At 61.4% G+C, this 17,897-nt stretch overlaps 6 protein-coding genes across 6 annotated transcripts; 3 read left to right on the forward strand and 3 right to left on the reverse strand.

Annotated features, from left to right (window-relative positions):
- Nucleotides 1-207: 207 nt before the first annotated feature.
- On the reverse strand, nt 208-1,542 carry PAN0_009d3815 (uncharacterized protein; the record flags this gene model as incomplete). The annotated part of the gene is made up of 1 exon (XM_014800774.1): nt 208-1,542. The coding sequence occupies one exon, from the start codon at nt 1,540-1,542 to the stop codon at nt 208-210; it is 1,335 nt and encodes a 444-aa protein (XP_014656260.1).
- A 117-nt stretch (nt 1,543-1,659) lies between these two features.
- Nucleotides 1,660-4,793, reverse strand: PAN0_009d3816 (uncharacterized protein; the record flags this gene model as incomplete). The annotated part of the gene is made up of 4 exons (XM_014800775.1): nt 1,660-2,054; nt 2,382-2,623; nt 3,376-3,629; nt 4,632-4,793. The coding sequence occupies 4 exons, from the start codon at nt 4,791-4,793 to the stop codon at nt 1,660-1,662; spliced, it is 1,053 nt and encodes a 350-aa protein (XP_014656261.1).
- A 1,584-nt stretch (nt 4,794-6,377) lies between these two features.
- PAN0_009c3817 (uncharacterized protein) lies at nt 6,378-7,105 on the forward strand (the record flags this gene model as incomplete). Its single annotated transcript, XM_014800776.1, has 2 exons — nt 6,378-7,001; nt 7,076-7,105. 2 exons carry the CDS (start codon nt 6,378-6,380, stop codon nt 7,103-7,105), a joined length of 654 nt encoding a protein of 217 aa, XP_014656262.1.
- Nucleotides 7,106-7,229: 124 nt separating this feature from the next.
- On the reverse strand, nt 7,230-12,480 carry PAN0_009d3818 (voltage-gated chloride channel; the record flags this gene model as incomplete). Its single annotated transcript, XM_014800777.1, has 3 exons — nt 7,230-10,592; nt 10,714-10,817; nt 10,983-12,480. 3 exons carry the CDS (start codon nt 12,478-12,480, stop codon nt 7,230-7,232), a joined length of 4,965 nt encoding a protein of 1,654 aa, XP_014656263.1.
- A 296-nt stretch (nt 12,481-12,776) lies between these two features.
- PAN0_009c3819 (uncharacterized protein) lies at nt 12,777-13,139 on the forward strand (the record flags this gene model as incomplete). The annotated part of the gene is made up of 1 exon (XM_014800778.1): nt 12,777-13,139. One exon carries the CDS (start codon nt 12,777-12,779, stop codon nt 13,137-13,139), a length of 363 nt encoding a protein of 120 aa, XP_014656264.1.
- A 2,838-nt stretch (nt 13,140-15,977) lies between these two features.
- Nucleotides 15,978-17,488, forward strand: PAN0_009c3820 (uncharacterized protein; the record flags this gene model as incomplete). The annotated part of the gene is made up of 6 exons (XM_014800779.1): nt 15,978-16,052; nt 16,129-16,332; nt 16,384-16,719; nt 16,839-16,931; nt 17,000-17,077; nt 17,399-17,488. 6 exons carry the CDS (start codon nt 15,978-15,980, stop codon nt 17,486-17,488), a joined length of 876 nt encoding a protein of 291 aa, XP_014656265.1.
- Nucleotides 17,489-17,897: the final 409 nt, after the last annotated feature.

Here is a 17,897-nt window from a genome sequence, read left to right on the forward strand (position 1 = left end):
AGAAAGAAGAATGAGCGCATTGCGATGCGAAGGTACTGGTACAGATGCGTGCATGCCAAAAGAATCGGGGATGAAGCAGCCGACGACCAAGCACGTGCGGGGGCAAGCCTCCGACTGCTTGCCATTCGGCTACACCGCCCGAGTGGCACTAAATTTTGTAGACATGGAGCAAAAGCGATGCGAGATGATTGTCCTGATGTTGCGTTTTTACTTTGTGAACGACGTGGCGCGCGATGGAATGAGCACCGCCGTCTGGGGCGCCACCCCTGCATCGCTACCATCCGAATCGAGCAGCGCACTGACGGACGAGTTCCTACTGCCCACCTGCGGCGCACCCACCACAGCCAACCTGGACGCATTGGGCGACAACGAGTCCGGGGTCGGCGACCTGCTCAACGACCTCGGACTCGCCCACGGCTGCGTGGCCTGCGGCATCGCCCCGAACCCAGGCGCACTAAGCGGCTGCAACGGATTGCCAGACATGTTGCTGAACGAGCCGATCCTGCTGGTGGCTGTGCTTTCGAGATAGCTATGCTCTGCCGAGCTGCTGCTCACCTCGTACGCCGAGAGCGTCGAATCCCTCCGACTCGTCGCCTGCAGCGGATGCTGATACGACTCGCGCCTCGCCCACCGCTGCGCATACGCCGGATCGACCGGCTGCGGATGCAACGCAATCTCGGGCTGCTGACGCCCCCCACTGCGTGTTCGATGCAAATCCGCACCCTTACCAATCGAGCTCGTGCGCGCCAGATGTCGCGTCCCAAAGCTGAGCCTCGGATTATTGCGTGCCAGGTTAAGATCGTTGGTGGCGGTGATCGGATACTTTGCGCGTTCCGACATGGTCTCCTTTGCATTCAGATGGAACGACGACGATCCGCTGCTCGAGTCATTCGAAGTAAGCAGCGGCACCTGGAAGCCGCTCAAGCTCGATGCCACCGACCGGTCCACCTTCTTGCTCGCCTCGGACAGCGAAATCGACGTGCCGCGGTACGACCTCTTCCTCGACACGGTCGAAGCCGAGTCGGCCGGCGTGAAGCTGCCGCGCGAGTTGCGCCCGACCTTGCGCATGGGTTTGTTGGGCGGATATCGTCGTTGTTGCGGATGCACCGGCGTGCTAGCACCAGGCACGGGGCTGCCTCCCGGACTGCCGCGCGGGCTAACAGCGCCTCGGATGCGCAGATCCTGACGTGCACGCTCGCGCTCCTCGAGCACGATGCGCGACGACCTCGACATGCACGACGGCACCAAGATGCGTATCAACGCCACCACGAGCGCCACCGCCGCGGCCCCAAGACCGCCGAATACGAGCAGCAGCGGCGAGAGCGGCACGGTGGTGTTGCCAAGCGGAACGTAGTTGTCGCCCTTCATGATCGCTCGACGCTGCAAAGACTGAGCCGCAGGAGCGAACACCGAAGGTCCATCGCGAAGTGGTAATGCCGAGACGCAAGCTGCGCCGACCAAGAGCCACGCAGCGGCGCGGCGCACACATGTCGATGCCTGCATGCCGGTGGACACCAATGGAGGCTGTGTGAAGGAGCGCATTGTGTGATAGGGGGGGTGGCGGCTTGATGGATTCCTCAGGGATGGAGGGGTTCGTGTCGCCGTTGGGGAGGGACTGTGGGCGGGGATGGGGGAGCTAGCTAGACACCAATGCGACCATCAATCCGAGCAATGGTTAAGCGTGGCGGAAGGAAGGTGGAAGATGATGGTGGGTTGACGGTCTCTTAGAAGCGTGTTGGTGGCGATGTCGGCAGCGAGGCTGTGGTTGTGCGGTGGGGCAGACGGGTTGGCGGGTTGGGAGTGTCGGCCGGCGGGAAAGGGGGCAGTGCGAAATGAAGTGGAGCCCACTGTTGTCGGTGCGGCTGCGGGACGAGGGTGAGGGATCCGATGCAAGCCGCTTTCGAAAGAGAAGGGAGGTTGCTGCGGGCGATGCAAGAGCGATCGACGACGACCGAGACGCAGCGGGATGCGACGATGCGGAAGCGCAAGGCGTTGAGCGGGCAACAAGCTCAAGCGCAAGGTGGAAGAGGCTGCGAAAAGCTGCGGAAGCGCTACTGCGGGCTACGGGCTGAAGAATCCTATCCAGCTTTGCATCCGAGAGGGGTCGCCAAAGAGCTTTAGAGATGCTCGCTGAAAGCAGTGCCGTGGATGACGAAGCACAAGGCCGGGCGATTGGCTTTATGTATACCGATCGTGCGTGACCAGGGCGGAGCTGGATGCGTGCGGTGATGGTGCGGGTTGGAGGATAAGCTTGGGTTGACACCGTCGGGAGTGTATCGGTGGGCGGGTGCCAAGCAAGTGGGTGAGCCGAACAAGGTTGGTGGTGAAGAGGCAACACGGTTGATGCCAAGCGATCGACAAGGAAGCTACAAGACGCGCACGATGAGGAGAGGACAAAGCGGAGATAGTTGTAGGGTTGGGGGGGCGAGGTTGGGCCTCGGCTTTCAGCGACGAGGGGGGCAGGGGGCAGTGGCAGGGGATGAGGGTGAGGAAGAGGGTGAGAGTGAGAGTGAGGATGAAGCGGGGGAGCAGGGAGCCGTTGGCAATGACGGCGGAGCGAGAGCGAGAGGGAGCGAAAGAGGGTTCGGGCGAAGCGCAGATGAGAACATGCTCTTGCGCGTAACTATGAGGTAAGTCTGGTGCAGAGCGGATGCAGAGCGGGTGCAGGCATGATTGCGCAGTGCAGCGGGCGGAGGGCAGTTGGGTTGAGCATTGCGGCGACTAAAGCAGCTCCAGCCAGCCGCACCGCACCGCAACAGCCGTTGACAAGCATTCGGCTTCCGATCCGTGCGGTTTTTTTGGGCTGCCGAATGCTGCTGCTGCTGCTGCTGCTCCTGCTGCTGCTCAGTTACAGTACAAAACTGCTCGGAATGAATTTGGGAGCCAAGAGCCGCTGTGCCGAGGCTGGGCCCGCGTTGATGCGATGGATGCATGGCCCCTCGAGGCGAGGGCCAGGGTGCATTTGCATCGTCGACACAGATCGGAGGAGCCGTGGCTGTTCCAGTCGACCCCAGCCTGAATGGGGATCGACAAGCCAACACACACTGCCACTGAACTGCCATTGCTGCAAACGCGGCCCAGGCGACGAGAGTGTGACGCGCGGAAGGTTTTTCTCTCTTTTCCACCTGTAATTTTTCTGAGTTTCAACTGGCTCGCTTCCACCTCATCATGCGTGCCGTTGCAGCGCAGTGGCGGTTTGGTTGGAAAGATGACTGTTTTTTCAAACCACCGCCGCATCTTGTGGTCCAAGCGGTCGAGGTGGTGGTGGAGGGGGGACTTGCACACTAGCCGAACCGCGTGCATCGCCAGCACGGCCTGAGGCGCCCCAAGCACCCTTGTCACCTGCGTGTTGAAGCAGTCAAGCTGGCGTTTGACAGCGCATGAGAATGGCCAGGGATGCAGACGGGTGGCTCGGCTTTGCAGCGTGATCCTTCGGTCGCAGCCGCCTCGCTGGTCTTGGCGCCGCTTTTGCAGTCGGGCCGTAGCCGCCTTGGCGTGTTGGCTCTTCTGCTCGTCGTCGTTCGGTCTTCTCGGCGGTCGTCCGGCGCTGTCAATGCTTGGTCCATGCTGCCTGCACCATCTCCAAGGCTTGGCGCAGCTTGGCCAGCCTGCGGCAAATCTTTAGCTCCCTCGAATAGGGGCAAGCATGGAGCGCCATCCAATTTGCAATTTCTCTCCTTTTTTCTCTTTTTTTTTTAACTGCTCTGGATCACGACGATCTGCGCAAGCGTCCAAGCCCCGCCCACACGCAGATCGTCGGGCGCTCGGTCGGTTTTTACCGAGCCACTTCTCTCTACCTCGCGATTCAAGGCTGCCAAACCGGGGCAGGTTGTCTTCGCTTGCAGCCAAAGCGCGTCACACGGCCGACAGCAGGTGTCGGCAAGTTCATTCCGCCCTCGACCGTCTTCCGACTCGTCCATCTGCAATCCGCAACCGGTGTCGCCTGCGCAAAATGGACAATGCGAAATAGAAAGTGACGCAGCGTGGTCCAAGGGCCGGGCCGATTGCAGCCTCATGTGCAGGTCGGACTTTGAACCTGCTCGTCGCAACCCGCAACCAACACTCTGTTGTGAGGTGTGCTGCTGCTTTGCTGTTGATCGCGCGTCTCTTTCGCCCTGGCACTCCGCTCGTATCGGCCGGCGCGGTGTAGAAGCTCCCGGCACACCAATGCCGCTTCCCGTCTCCTGCACGCTCTCGACCACGCGACTCCAACAGCTCCACCGCGTGGTTCCTACGGCCAGCCCACGCGCACCGGTCAACCGACCCGTTCCCGCATGGGGCGGTCTTATCTGCTCGTACTATCGATGCCTTTCAGCCAATGCGATCACGAATGCCTGTCTCGAACAACGAACCGATGATCGGATGGAATGCTGCGACGAACCGGCGGCATTGAAACACTCGCGCCCCGCCTGGTTATTTTCCCCTAATGCGGCGGACTGGAAATACCGCCGGCACGATCGGAGTCTGACTCGCACTCATTTGCCCTCTCTTCCTCGCCCACTTTGCGCATTTTGCTTGACATCGCCACAACAGCGCCCCGTCGGACGGTCAGAACAATGCCGAAGCGAGCGTCGTGGTAGACACTCGTTCAGCTCGAGGAATGTTGCGCTTGCCGCGGAGTGAAAGCGCACTTTTGACTCCGCATCGAGAGGTGTGTTACGCTCCTGCAGTCCCTTGATCGCTGGCTGCTTCCATACCGTCTCCTCCTCCAACGGAAGTGAAGGCGCCGTCACACTGACGACGTGTGATCCACGTGTGGTCAAGCTGCCGCCGGTCGACCGGCTTCCGTGCATCGTTCCTGCTGCCCCGCTAATTCGGATCCCACCTCTCGGCCCGCAAGTCCTACACAAAGCTCGAAGACTCCTCCCCCGCTCTCGTGCACAGAAATAGGGGCGCAGGGGCGTGGCGCCTTCCCGTTGCCCCTAGCCCAAAGGTGCTGGCAGAAAGATACTGCCTCGTGGAGCCCAGGATGGGGAGAAGGGGTGCCTTTTTTCAAACGCAGCGGCACGGCATCTGAACCCACTTCGTCAGATCGCGAGCCACCCCGAATGTTGGCATGTAAGGCCGATCGCCTGCGTCTTGGAAGCCCTCGTTGTGACATTCGTCGTGTGGAGAGCTCGTCCGAGCCGCATGAGGGAAGCGAAAAGTCGGTCTGATCGTGTTAGACTTGCACTTCTATTGGCATGAAGACGCGAAATTCGGGAACGGCAGATCGATAGGGCCCAGTTCGAATGGCGTCGGGCGTGCCTGTGCGAAACTTCTTGGCAGCAACGCCCGCCATCCATCCACTCCGAGGCCAGCCGTCCTTGGCAGCAACGCTTTGCACCCACTACTGTAGCACCTTCCGAGAATGGAAAGTCTGGCGGTATTCGTCGGCTCTTGCAGCGTCGCAGGCTCGATGCACAAGGCGAAGCCGGACCAATCTCGCCTAGCAGTCTGGGCTGGTTCGCCTTTGTCCAACGCGGGCCGTCAATCCCGCATCGCCGGGTCGTGTGAGCGAGCATTGCAGGCGGCGTTCGGATGCGGATGCGGCAGCTCGTCATTGTCGCCCACTCGTGTACATCGCGGCGTTTTAGGCTTGCCTCGGAACGGTTGGCGCCGATGCGCACAGCTTGGCTCGCAGTCGTGTGATGCTGGCCGATGACGTCACAGCAGTCCAGCGTTTTCATCGAGCTCTAACACGGTATGGGTGGATCGAAGATCATTCGTGCGAACCTCCCGATTGCGGTTCAGATGGCGCAACTCTGCCTTTTTTTCGGCCTCCTTTTTTTAGCGGCTTTTTCCATGTCTGTGTTGAATCCGAGCCCGGATTGCAGTGGGAAGGGCATCTACTCGCATGATCAGCACCGCTCCATGTGGATGCTACAGCTTCATCCGGATCGATGCTCTCGAAAGCATGTACGGAGCACCAGGTTCAAGTCGACCATGTGCCTCGGACTGGCCACAGAGAGAGTGCTAAGGGAGTAGGAAAGGGCCGAAAGGTGTTAGGCCGAGACCATGCTGGCGGGCGAAGGAAATTCACGTGACGGGGCTCTGCCAGCGATGTCTCAGCTGCACCCTTGGGCCGGCTCTTTCTTCCAGCGCTTCGGTCTGCGGGCGCATTCGACGCACAGGTCGGCTCCACGTCGCCGCAACCCACACGCCCCGTGCCAAGAAAGCCTAAGTTCGCCGTTCACCATCCTCATCACACCACTTTTTCACTACGCACACCACAGCGTCGACGCCGTACACTCCAACTTCGGGCGGACGGCAGTGCTGCACATCCTTCGACCACTCGATCGGCCACAGCACATAACACTCGGACCGAAGCGCACAAGCATATACGGATCGTATAGCCCACTGCTCGCTCGACGCCGACAGGGACGGAGCAAGACACAATGCTGGGGCGAACGAATGTGCTCCTGCTGCTGTGCACGCTTCTGCTCGCGGTGCGCTCAACGGCTGCGCTGTACTTCTACCTCGAGCCCGACACACCCAAATGCTTCCTGGAAGAGCTGCCCAACGACACGGTGGTGGTGGGCCACTACATGACCGAAGAGTGGGACACCACTCTGCAGCGCTTTGTGGTCAAGGACGACATGGGTATCCACATCTCTGTTCGCGAAGTGCGCGATGACCATGTTGTGACTTCGTCGCGCGGTCCACCCGAGGGCAAGTTTGCGTTTACCTCGCACGAGGCGGGCGACCACCGCATCTGCATGCTCGCCAAGTTCGACGGAAGACCCGCGGTGCAGGTGCGCATGCACCTCGATATCGTCATCGGCGACGCAAAGCCCGACAATTCGCACAAGGATAAGGCGCATGTGACTGATCTCGCGCAGAGAGTCAGAGACCTCAACGCCCTGCTGAGGGACATTAGGAAGGAACAGCAGTATCAGAGAGAACGTGAGGCCCAGTTCAGAGATCTCTCGGAAGTGACCAATTCGAGGGCAATGTGGTGGAGCTCTCTTCAACTCATCACGCTGCTCGGCGCGTGTGTCTGGCAACTCCGTCATCTCCGTGTAAGTTTCCTCACTCCACCAAGACGCAGCATCAGAAACGCAATGCTGACGCTAATCTTCACAACGCTTTACAGGGGTTCTTCGAGGACAAGAAGTTGCGCTAACTCCGCTGCAGGACACAGCGCCAACCTGCTCATCCGCAATTCACCGCACAGCTCACGCGCACACAGTCTTGTTGCCCTGTCACGCTGCGATTGCACTGTCCTGTTCCCGCCACTGGGCGTGTGTCTACTCGTCTGCCTCACCGAGCACAAACGAATGCTGGTCTTCCTGCGGCTTATGCCGTTGAGCACCCTGCGAGTTGTGCAGCGCCACGGATTCCGGTTCGGGCTCGGGCGTCGAGTCGTACCTGCCCGCATGTGAGCTGAGATGCGAGTACGCGCTGGCGCGCGACGCCGTCCTTGTCGACACGCCCATTCTGGCACCCAGACGGTCGAAATGCGGCGCGATGGATGCCCACTGCTGCTGTGCCCAGTCGTAGGCCTCTTTGAGCAGCACCTCGAGTTCGCCGCCCCCAATTCCCTCGTGCGAGCCAGCAGCCGTGCTCGGTAGCGATGCCGAGCGTGCGGCTGCTTCGGCTTTCTCTTGCTGTGCAATGCGCTTCAGCACGTCTTTGACCGTAACCAGCCCCGAGAGCTTGCCGTACTCGACCACGAGGATCACGCGCGGCCCAAGGTTCTTGAACATGTCCATCACCGTCTCGAGCGCCATGTCTGGCTGCACGATCAAAGGCGTCGGATCAATCCACCCCGCCAACTCGAGCACGTCCGAATCGCCCTCGCCATCCACTCCGCCGCCCGCCTCCCCCAGCTCGGGATCCCCGTCCATGTCGTCGTCATCACCATCCATGCCAGCACTCGGATAGCTCGACCGGGGTCGAGGTGCGTCGTCGTCATCGTCGTGTGCACCGTCGAGCTGGCCGATGAGAGACTCGGATTCGTGTTGACGCTGCGACGCGCGCGCTGCCGTGCCGCCACCGCCGAGTCCCAGAGCCCCACCTGCTGCAGCGGCACCACTGAACCGGCTCAGCATGTCCTCGCGCACCGCCTGGTCCGCCGCCGCCGTCGTAGGCAGCGAAGCCACGTTGAGCAGGTCCTGCTGCTGCGTCCCGCGCCGACTGCCGCGCGCGCGGTTCGGACCCACACTGAACAGACACGTGGTATCGGCATGGAGTGCACGTGCGCGCCTTGCCTTGCCCACCGCATAGCGCAGCTCCGTCTTGCCCGCGTATCCGAGCAGCGTTGCATCGTCCCTGCTCTGGACCAGCGGCAGGCCCTTGTAGCTGGCGTCGGCGAGCTTGGTTTCGAGCTCGTCGAGCCGCATGCCTGCAGCGTACAGCACCTGCGGATCCGCGCGCATCACGTCGGCAACGGGCACGCCAAAGCTGTGGTCGTCCTTGTCCAGGAACGGGTAGCCGGAGAACTTGATCATCTGCTCGGCAATACCGCCGCGCGAAAACCAGTCGGCAACACCCTTGGTGATGCCCACGACGATCATGGTGGGCAGGATGTAGGTGAGTGCGCCCGTGAGCTCGAACATGATGACCACCACGGCGACGGTGATGCGCGTAACGCCAGCAAGCGCCGCTGCGGCCCCCAAGAACGCATAGGTGCCCGGGGTGATGCACGGCACATCGGGCTGGCACGCCGAAAACAGCGACCAGTGCGGAAAAGCGTTGTAGAGCGCCTTGACGAGGATGCCCACCATGCGACCAAACGTAGCCCCAATAGCCATGGAGGGCACAAAGATGCCCGCAGGCACCTTGCATCCGTACGAGATGATGACGAGCGCCGTGCGCAGCACCGTGGCGAGCAGCAGCGAGTTGACCATGCGCCACTGTGCCCAGCTCTGGCAAAGGTTATCGTAGTCGCCGCCGCCCTCGCATTCGCGGAAGAGGATCTCGAGCGACTCGGTCATATCGATGCGCAGGAACTTGTTGGCATACCCAATGAACGCCGTGAGCACCGCCAGCACCACCACCTCGCTCACGCCGTGCTTGGCGAGGTAGCTGCGTCGAAACGACTGCACCTGCAGATTGTACTTGATGACAAACGCGCCATACAGCCCGCCAAAGACGCCGATGATCATGTAGAAGATGATCTCAAAGTAGTGCCAGTCGCGGTCGTACGACACCTGGAAGAGCACGAGCTTGCCCGTACGGAAGGGGTTCATGAACGACAGCGTCACCGTCGCCGCCAACGCGCACAGGAACGAGCGCCACATGGTCGACGCCGGAAAGTTGTACGCCATTTCTTCGAGCGAGAAGAGCACGCCGCCAATTGGCGAGCCGAACGCCACTGCCACTCCCGCCGCCGAAGCCGCGGTGAGCAGCTCGCGCATCTTGGCCTGGCTCCGGTTGAACGAGCGAAAGAAGCTCGCCACCACGTTGCCGATGCAGCACGCCACATGCACTGCGGGGCCTTCCTTGCCCACGCTGAGCCCGGACGCAATCGCCAGCGGCAGCGTCAGACTCTTGATCGCCAGCGTCCAGAAGCCCAGATAGCCGTTGATCACAAACCCTGCCAGGATGCACTTGATCTCCGAGATGCCGCTGCCGGCCGCGTAGGGTGCGAATGACTTGACGAGGTGCGCGCAGATGAACGACAGCAGGCTCGCAAAGAGCATGTAGACGATCCAGGCCGGAAACGCCCAGCGCGACCACGGCACCCAGTCGGTGCACGTCTCGCTCAAGTCGCCCGCGCCCGCAGATGCCGCACCCTCCGCGCGCGCCATTAGGCCCAGTCCTGCACCGAGGCCGTCGTGAAAGATGTCGTGCGCCGCTCGCGACCACAGCTCGTGATCGCGCACGCCGCGGAGTGTGAGGTTGTACGCTTCGTGGGCGATGGCCCTGGCTGTTGCGCGTGCCGCTGCCGGCGCAGCCGTGGAGAGCAGCGTCGTGGAGCCGGTGGGGTCCAAGGAAGCTGCGGGTGCCGTCACAGTGACAGTTGCGGTGGCGAGTGCTTTGGCTGCGGCCGGGAGCGGTGCTCCACCCGGCCCTGCAGGATCCATCATCTCCCAGCAGCAGAACTTCTGATTGAGCCACCACCCGGAGCTGCAATACCCCTGCTTGAGATCCGACGCCCACTCGGTGGCCAAGCTGATGACGCCCATATTGAGGCCGATCAGAATGCCCACGAGCACGATCACGCCGCTATCGGTAAACGCGGCAAGCGCACTCTTGACGATCCCCCACACGAGCCAAGCTCTCCTTCCCCAGGGTCCTCTAGACCACCATCTCGGCGGGATGCCGGCTCTTCCAAATCCTACATGGCCCCAGGCAGCATCGGCGCGTGAGCCGTTGGCGAGGTGTGCGTTGGCAAAGTGCGCCGAGGCGGCATTGCGTTCGCGTGCGATGCGGTTGCGTTCGCGCGTGGAGTCGACGACCCAGTCTACGGTGGAAAACGACTCGTACCGCCGAATCTCGTCCAGCGCCTCGTCGTCTTCCGCCGCGGCGTTCGAGGTGTAGACGCTGCTGCGCCGCGACGAGCTGGGGAAGTACGCCGCCGTGGGCGACGGCGCGAGTGCGCTCGACCGTGTGTAGGGCGATGCACTCATTTCGGCGACCATCGCATCGCCTTGCCTTGCCTTGCACTGCTCCGTCGCGAAGTTCAAGTGACGAAGATATGTGGAAAGAGAGAGAGAGAGAGACGCTGATGGTGTGAGAAGAAGCCCGAGCAGCTCAAAAGGGTGCAATGCCAGACGTGCAACACACGTGTCGAGTCCCGAATCCCGCGCCATCTCCCTCCGCCAATTCCAAAGGAGCCGCGGCGGCGCACAGACGCCAAGGGTGCGCCGGATAGCCTTCGGAATTGGTCGCTTACTCCGGGTCCCACACAAAGTTCACTCTCACACAGCAGGTCCTGGCACAACGAGGACGACAAGTACATAGCCATGCAATGCCTGACTGCCTGATGCTGCAATGGGCAATGAGGCGCTCAACGATGCGCTAGTCACGACGAGAATCGCTCGCGTGCCGCGAACGCTCGTCGTGGCGCCGCCGATCTTTGTCGTCGCTGCGATCGCGTCGGCTGCCACTGCCGCTTGCGCGCTCGCGATCTCGATCTCGATCATCATCACGACGGCGGTCACGGTCGCGTTCGCGCTCGGAACGCTCTGAGCGACCGGACGTGTGTTCGCGTCGGGAGCGCGCGTGGCCGTGTCTGCTGTCTCGGTCGTCGCGGGTGCTCCTGCTTTGCTCGGCACTTCTGCGGTAGCGCCTGTCGTCGTCGTCGTCTTGGCGTCGCGACCTCTTGCGATCACGCTCCCTGCTTTCTTCTCGACGGGGCGAGCGAGGCCTTTGATTGCGGTCGCGACGGTCCCTCTCCTCCCTCTGGTCGCGCGGTCGGTACGAGCTGGTGCGACTGGCTGCATGCGAGCCATTGCGAGACGACTGATCGCCCCACTTGTAATGGCCGCGCGGCGCCTCTCTGCCTCCGTTGCGCTTCTTGACCCAGTCGCCATGCAGCCTGCTGACGCTCTGGGAAAAGTCGACCCAGATGCGGCGGTCGTCGACGAGCACGTTCTGCATCTTGAAGTAGGCGCGTTCGGCGTCGTCCTTCTTGTCGAACTCGATAAACGCGTACTGGAGCGAGTCGCCGGTCTTTTTGTCCTTGATCACCTCGCACGACATGATCCTGCCAAAGCGCGAGAAGATGAGCTCCAGATCGTCGCTGCGCGTGACCGGATTGAGCTTGCACACAAAGAGGATGTTCTCGGGCGGGCGGATCTCGGCAAAGGGGAGGTCGCCGACCATTTCGAGCGTCAGCGCAGCTGCGTTCGTGTCGGCATCGCGTCGCTGCTGCTCCTTTTCGGTCTCGTCGCGCTCTTCGCTCAGGTCCTCGTCGTCCGCAAGCCGCAGCGCGTGAAGCTGCGACGGTGTGGGCGAGGGCGAGCGCGACGGCGGGCTGAAGCCGTCCGGGTCCGGAAAAGGGTCTTCGAGCACCACGACGTGCCTGATGCGGATATCCTTGAGCGGCCGCTTCTGATCATCCGTGAATGCGGCGTTGATCTTGTCGAGCGTGCCACCGGCCTCCTGCCCTTCGACCACCGTTCCGAAAGGTACGTGCTTGCCATCCAAATACTCGATGTCGTCCTTGAGCGTGATGAAGAACTGTGACCCTGCCAGAAGCACACCCTCCTCGTCTTCTGCATGCTCCTGCTGGCTGCGGATGCATGCAAAGGAGACGGTGCCCTTGCTGGTATGCTTGAGCGTCTCGTCGGTGTCTGGCTGGAACAAGCTGCTGTCGAGACGGTCGCGCGACGTGGAGGGCAGCTGCGACCAGATGCTGGCGCCGCTTTTGCCCGTGTTGGTCGGATCGCCCGTCTGCGCCAGAAAGTCCTTCTGCACGCGGAAGAAGGCGTTGAGCTTGTAGAAGTGCTTGGAGCACAGCTTGAGGAAGTTGGTGCAGGAGCGCGGCGCCGCCTCGGTGTGCAGGTCGATCACGATGTCGCCTACCGACGTCTCGAGCAGCACGCTCATCGTGTGCTAGTCTCTCCGTCTCCCTGAGCACGCTTCTGTACCGACGCTGCTCAGCTGGTGTGACGAGTGGAAGGAAGATTCGATCTTTGCAGGGAGGCGGTGTCAAGGGTCCTCGAAATTGCTTCCTCGCCCAGTTGCCGCTGTTTGGCGGCCAAACCTCCACACGATCCAGATCGGATCTCGGAGCTCCGCCTCGCTTTGGGCTGAGTTGGCCTTAGCGTGTTTAGCTCGCCCTCAGTGCAACTCAGCCTCTTCGGAAGCATGCGGCTTGCGTCCATCTGATACCATACACGACAATGGTCGAGCCAGGCAGAACGTGCGCGTGTACACCTCGCTCGCTGCTGGTGCCCGCGGGTGGGGTGAAGACACTCGACCCGAGCCAGCGAGTGAGTTCGAAAGAGCTCGAGGCCAAGGATCGCGAGTGGCGACGACAGCAGGAGCAATCGAGCCAGCCGCACCGCTCGACGCCGCCAACCAGCTCGAACGATTCGCAATCGACACTCACGGCCAACGGGTCGCAGTCGAACAACAGCAGCGATAAGCCAAGTGGCAGGGCGGGCAGCCTCAATGTGGGACCTAGGACCACCAAGACCTCGGCGTCATCGCTGTCGGACTGGATCGGGCGAAAGCGCACGCAGCCTCCTTCGGTCAACGAGTGACGCTCTTCGACGATGAAAGCAGATCGTCCCCGATGCGCGTCTGAAAAGACCATCGTCCGATGTGGTGGCGCCGGCGGTCTCAATCAATTCATGCTCGTCCATATGCAGGGCCGCGCGGTCTTGGCTGCCATGCACGCCCGACCCGGTACGACCAGCGGACAGATGCAAACCTGGATGTGGATGTGGATGCGGATCGACGCCGTCTTGGAAGGAAGAGAAAACTACGTCCCTTGCGAAACCTCGCTCTCGGATGGCTGCAGATAGGGTCGACGGCGACGTTGGCAGGTGGCGGGGTGCTGATCGCCGTGCAGCGAGCGGCACGGAATTTTTCAAGCCTGGCCGAGCAGACAGTCGCGCAACTACGCGCCTCCGCCCGGGATTTCTGATTTTGCGCCTGTAGCTTATCCCGACTGCTTAGACGGTGTCGAGCTACCGTAAAGAGAAATTGCCGTTCCTGCACTTTGGACCTTTCTCGGTGCGTGGCGGTTGGTGGGTACAGAGCGTCTTGGCAAGCTCGAGTTGAACCTTGAGTGTCTCCAGCCTACGCTCGCACAGGAGAGGAAGGCGAAAGGAAAGGTGGAGCCAGCGGCCGAGCAGTCTGGGCGTGGCTCAGGGGGGGCAGCGCGAGAGAAAGCCTTGTTTGCGGGCATCGGCAGGGCAGTGCATGGGCTGATGGATCGCCCCCCACCCGGCACGGCACGCGCGGCTTTGGAAGCCCCAGTGTGTGCCAAATCCAGCTTCGAGAGAGGGGGCCGACGCAGCAGGCCCCGTGTTCAAGAACGCACGCCTTTTTTCGCGCCATTTTTGGCTCGATGCATGCGAGGCGGCCAAAGCTGGGTGTTGCTCCAGTCTGCAAAATAGAATGGCTGCTTGGCGCGACTCGAACAACGCGACGAGCTTTGGCGTTGGAAAAATCGCCCGACCGTGCCAGAGGTTGGCTTTTGTCGGGTCCTTGCTCCTCCATCTCTCGTCGGAAAGAGGAGAAAGTGGTACCGATGCAAAGAGAAAGATCCATACTATCGTGCTATGCGGTTGAATCAGGCTTGTAGGTGAGAAGATGAAGGGGAAATGGGGCAAGAAGCGGAGAGAGGCAAAAAGGGAAATGACCCGCTACACATTCAGAGCGCGATCTGGCAACTGGCATGCGGGTGTGCGCGCAACGATCAGGTTCCCGAGCATCGAGCCGCCAACAAGCACACGCGGCAATCAACTCTTCGAAGCTCTCACTGGTATCGATCCGTGCTGGCTCAGCTAGCTGATTGCGCTTGGCAATCCATGCTGGCAGCCTCGCTATCATGGTGTGGATGCCGCGCTCTCGTTGAGGAGCGTAGATCCAGAGGACGAACCTCGAGTATATTCGCAGCCTGGAAGGGTCGGGATGCAGTGGGCCGTCATTCGCGTCGGAAGTACAGCTCAGCATCCAGGAATGGCGAGCCTATGCCTGCGAGATGGCGAGGAATGGCTTCCCAAATGAGGACCAGGGGAGGAATGAACAGCTACCGCGACCGAGCGAGAGCGAGATGAGCGCCGCCGAAGAAAAAAAAAACTGCGAGCGCCAGCGGTTTGATCTCGTCGAACCCACCCCTGGAAGCACTTGGAAGAAGCACTGACTACATCGGTGGTTCATTCTCCATTGCCGAAAGCCAGGCCCTGGGGCACCACCAAGGCAAGGCTGGGTGTGCCGCAAGAAAGCGAGGGTGTTGCGCTCATTGATGAAAGAGGGACGTCGTCCTCACGTGTCGAGTAATGTTCAAAGGAGGGATACAGCGAGCATGGCATAATCGAGAATGATATGGATGGCAGGACAACGACGTCAATGCATGCCTTGCTTGTATTCTGGGAGCATCTGAGCATGGACGGATGACGAGGAGGAGCGCAGTGCGTGTTGACAATGAAGGCGCGTCAAGCCCGCATTCAGGGCCTCATGGACATCATGGAGCAAGATACAGCATCTACACTTTGACTCTAGACAAAGGACGACGCGTGACGGTCCCATCAAGCGAGAGATAGACAGAGCATTGCATGGTCAAAACAGACGGCCTCCGAGATGGAGGAGCCAAGAGGCTGAGCGAGCAGATACGCAGGGCCAAGCAAGCAAGGCAGGTGCGTGGATCTTGCAATTCAACACACACACAAACGGGCGCGGAGATTCAGAGGCAGAGCAGGACAAGCCGATAGACTGCACACGAAAGCAAGTCAGTCAGCAAGCTGGCAAGGCAAAAAGAGAGAGAGAGGGGGGGAGAGGAGGGAGGGGGAGAGGAGGTGTCAGTCGGCGGCGGCGAGCTGCGCATGCACCCAGAAGCCAACCCACTCGTGTCGAGGCAGCCGGCCCGCGAAAATCCACGCGCCGAGTCGACGGCCCTGCCCGGACTGGATTTTTAGCAGCCAGACCACACACGCTCTCCCAGCCAAGGCCCGCCCCCGCCTCGCCTCGCCTCGCCTCAACTCGCCCGACCTGGCTTTCCTGGTGCCATTTAGCGGGCGGGCTCGCTGCTGTGTGCTGCTGTGTGCTGGTTTGTGCCGCCGCCGCTGCATACTGCTGTTGATTCCCATTGAGCCTGTCAGCTCGCCTCGCCTTGGCCGACGCCCGCCATGCCGCGATGAGGCTGCCCGGCTGAGCCACCCTGAATTCTGGGATAGGCTCCCGCCCCAATAGCTGCCCACCCCCTCATCTCTACCTCCCCTCGGCCCCCCCTCCCCCTTTCCTCACTACCATCACCATCGTCCACCACCACTCGACATCCAAGCTCTCGCTTCTGTCCACCACTTCCACCATCCAACACCACCACACCTCGACACCTTCGTCACCACCACCACCAACAACCACCCACAGCAACAATGTCTGCCGCCGCTAAGCCCGCCGCCAAGAAGGCCGCCTCCAAGAAGGCCGCCGGCACCTCGGTCTCCTACGAGGTAAGTAGCATCCTGCATGCTTATGCTCGATGTCGCAACCACGTACGCGCATGTGCCGACGTGTATGCGCGCAGAGGTGGTCGCCGACGAGCGTCGCGGTCGCCGTCAGCATCCGTCTGCGATTTGGATGGATGGAACACGCGCGCGCGTCTCGCGATGGACCCACCTCTCGAAAATAATTTACTGCGCCGCCTCGCCCCCCTGGGATGCTGGCAGCACCGATAAGCACGACGATGACAGCCTGCTGACCCGATCCTCCCTCTTTTGCCTGCTCGCCATCGTCTGATTTGGCCCGTGTCCGTCTGTGTTGTCCGTCGCGTCGCGTCTGCAGTCCATGATCAAGGAGGCCATCCTTGCTCACCCCGCCGAGGCCCGTGCTGGTATCGGCCGTGCCACCATCAAGAAGTACATCCAGTCTCACCACCCCGAGACCGCCAAGGGCTCCGAGGCCACCTTCAACACGCGTGTCAACCAGGCCATCACCCGCGGTGCCGAGAAGAAGACCTTTGTCCTCCCCAAGGGCCCCTCGGGCAAGGTCAAGCTCGCCCCCAAGGCCAAGGTCGAGAAGAAGCCCGCCACCGCCGCCGCCGCCAAGAAGCCCGCGGCCAAGAAGGCTGCCGTCGCTAAGAAGCCTGCTGCGGCTGCCAAGAAGCCCGCTGCCAAGAAGGTAAGTTGGTCCTCGTCGTCATCACCATCCCCACCTGGCCATCGGCTGAGGGAGGAGGAGGAGAGGGGTCGGAAATAAAATTGGATTTCGATCGGCCCCTCGCGCGTCGCTGCGCCAAGGCCCCTGCTGTGCCCGCCCTCCCTTCCCACCTCTTCGTCATCACCATCGCGGCTCTCGTCGTCGTCGTCGTCGTCGTCATCATCATCATCATCGTTTGCCTCTGCGCACGTGATCATGTTGCTCACACTTTTATTTCATTTTTCGTTTTCATCTTCTTTAGACCGCCGCCAAGAAGCCTGCTGCCAAGAAGGTCGCTTCGTCAACGGCCACCAAGGCCAAGAAGCCCGCTGCCAAGAAGGTAAGTGTCTCCACATCGCTCTAACAGACGTTGGGGCTGCTCGCTCATCGTGGTCGCCGTCCCGCTCTCTCTCGCTCCTGGCAAGGATCGGGGACTCGGGACGCTGGCCAGCTGAGACGAAGCAGTGTAGCGCGTCATCGCTGCTGCTGGCTCTAGTGATTGCATCGCAGAGCCAGCCGAGCGACGGACGCACCTCGCGACGCGATCGGTGTCGCATGATTGGCTGGCATTGCCGCCTCTTTCGCTCTCATGTGGCTTGCACACCGACGCTGATCGTACCAACCCCCCCTTCGTCTGGCTTGGCTCGCTCGAACACTCTAGGCTGACGCTCCTGCTCGCAAACCCCTTGCTCCCGTCCAACCCAAGGTGGCGAAGCCCGCCGCCAAGAAGGCTGCCGCCAAGAAGGCATAAGCGCGCGCTCTCTCGACTGCTGTCTTGCTGTAGCTGTTCTTGTCCCCCGATACCTTTCTTGCTCTGCGTGCGGCGCGAGCGATGGTCGCCACTCGTTGGTACCGTCGCCGAGCGGCCGTCACCGTCGTCCTGTGCGCTCCGCCACAGCTTCGTGCTCGTGGCTCGGTGCACTGGATGCCTCACCCCCCGCGCTGGCCCGTCTCGGCTCGTCTTCCCCGTTTGTACAACACTGGCTCTTGTCTTGTTTTTTGTCCGTCGCGTCTGCTGTTCTCGCCCACTCGATCAGGCCGTCGCTGCTGTCGCGTCGTCGTGTCCTTTGCTGGGTACGCTGACGTGGCCGGCACTCACCCGCTAGCGCTTTAAGCGCGACCATGCCTGGATCTTGTCCCCACCCTTTGCCTTTCCCCTT

This window comes from Moesziomyces antarcticus, assembly GCF_000747765.1.
Source record: "Moesziomyces antarcticus DNA, scaffold: scaffold_v10009, strain JCM 10317, whole genome shotgun sequence".
NCBI lineage: Eukaryota > Fungi > Basidiomycota > Ustilaginomycetes > Ustilaginales > Ustilaginaceae > Moesziomyces > Moesziomyces antarcticus.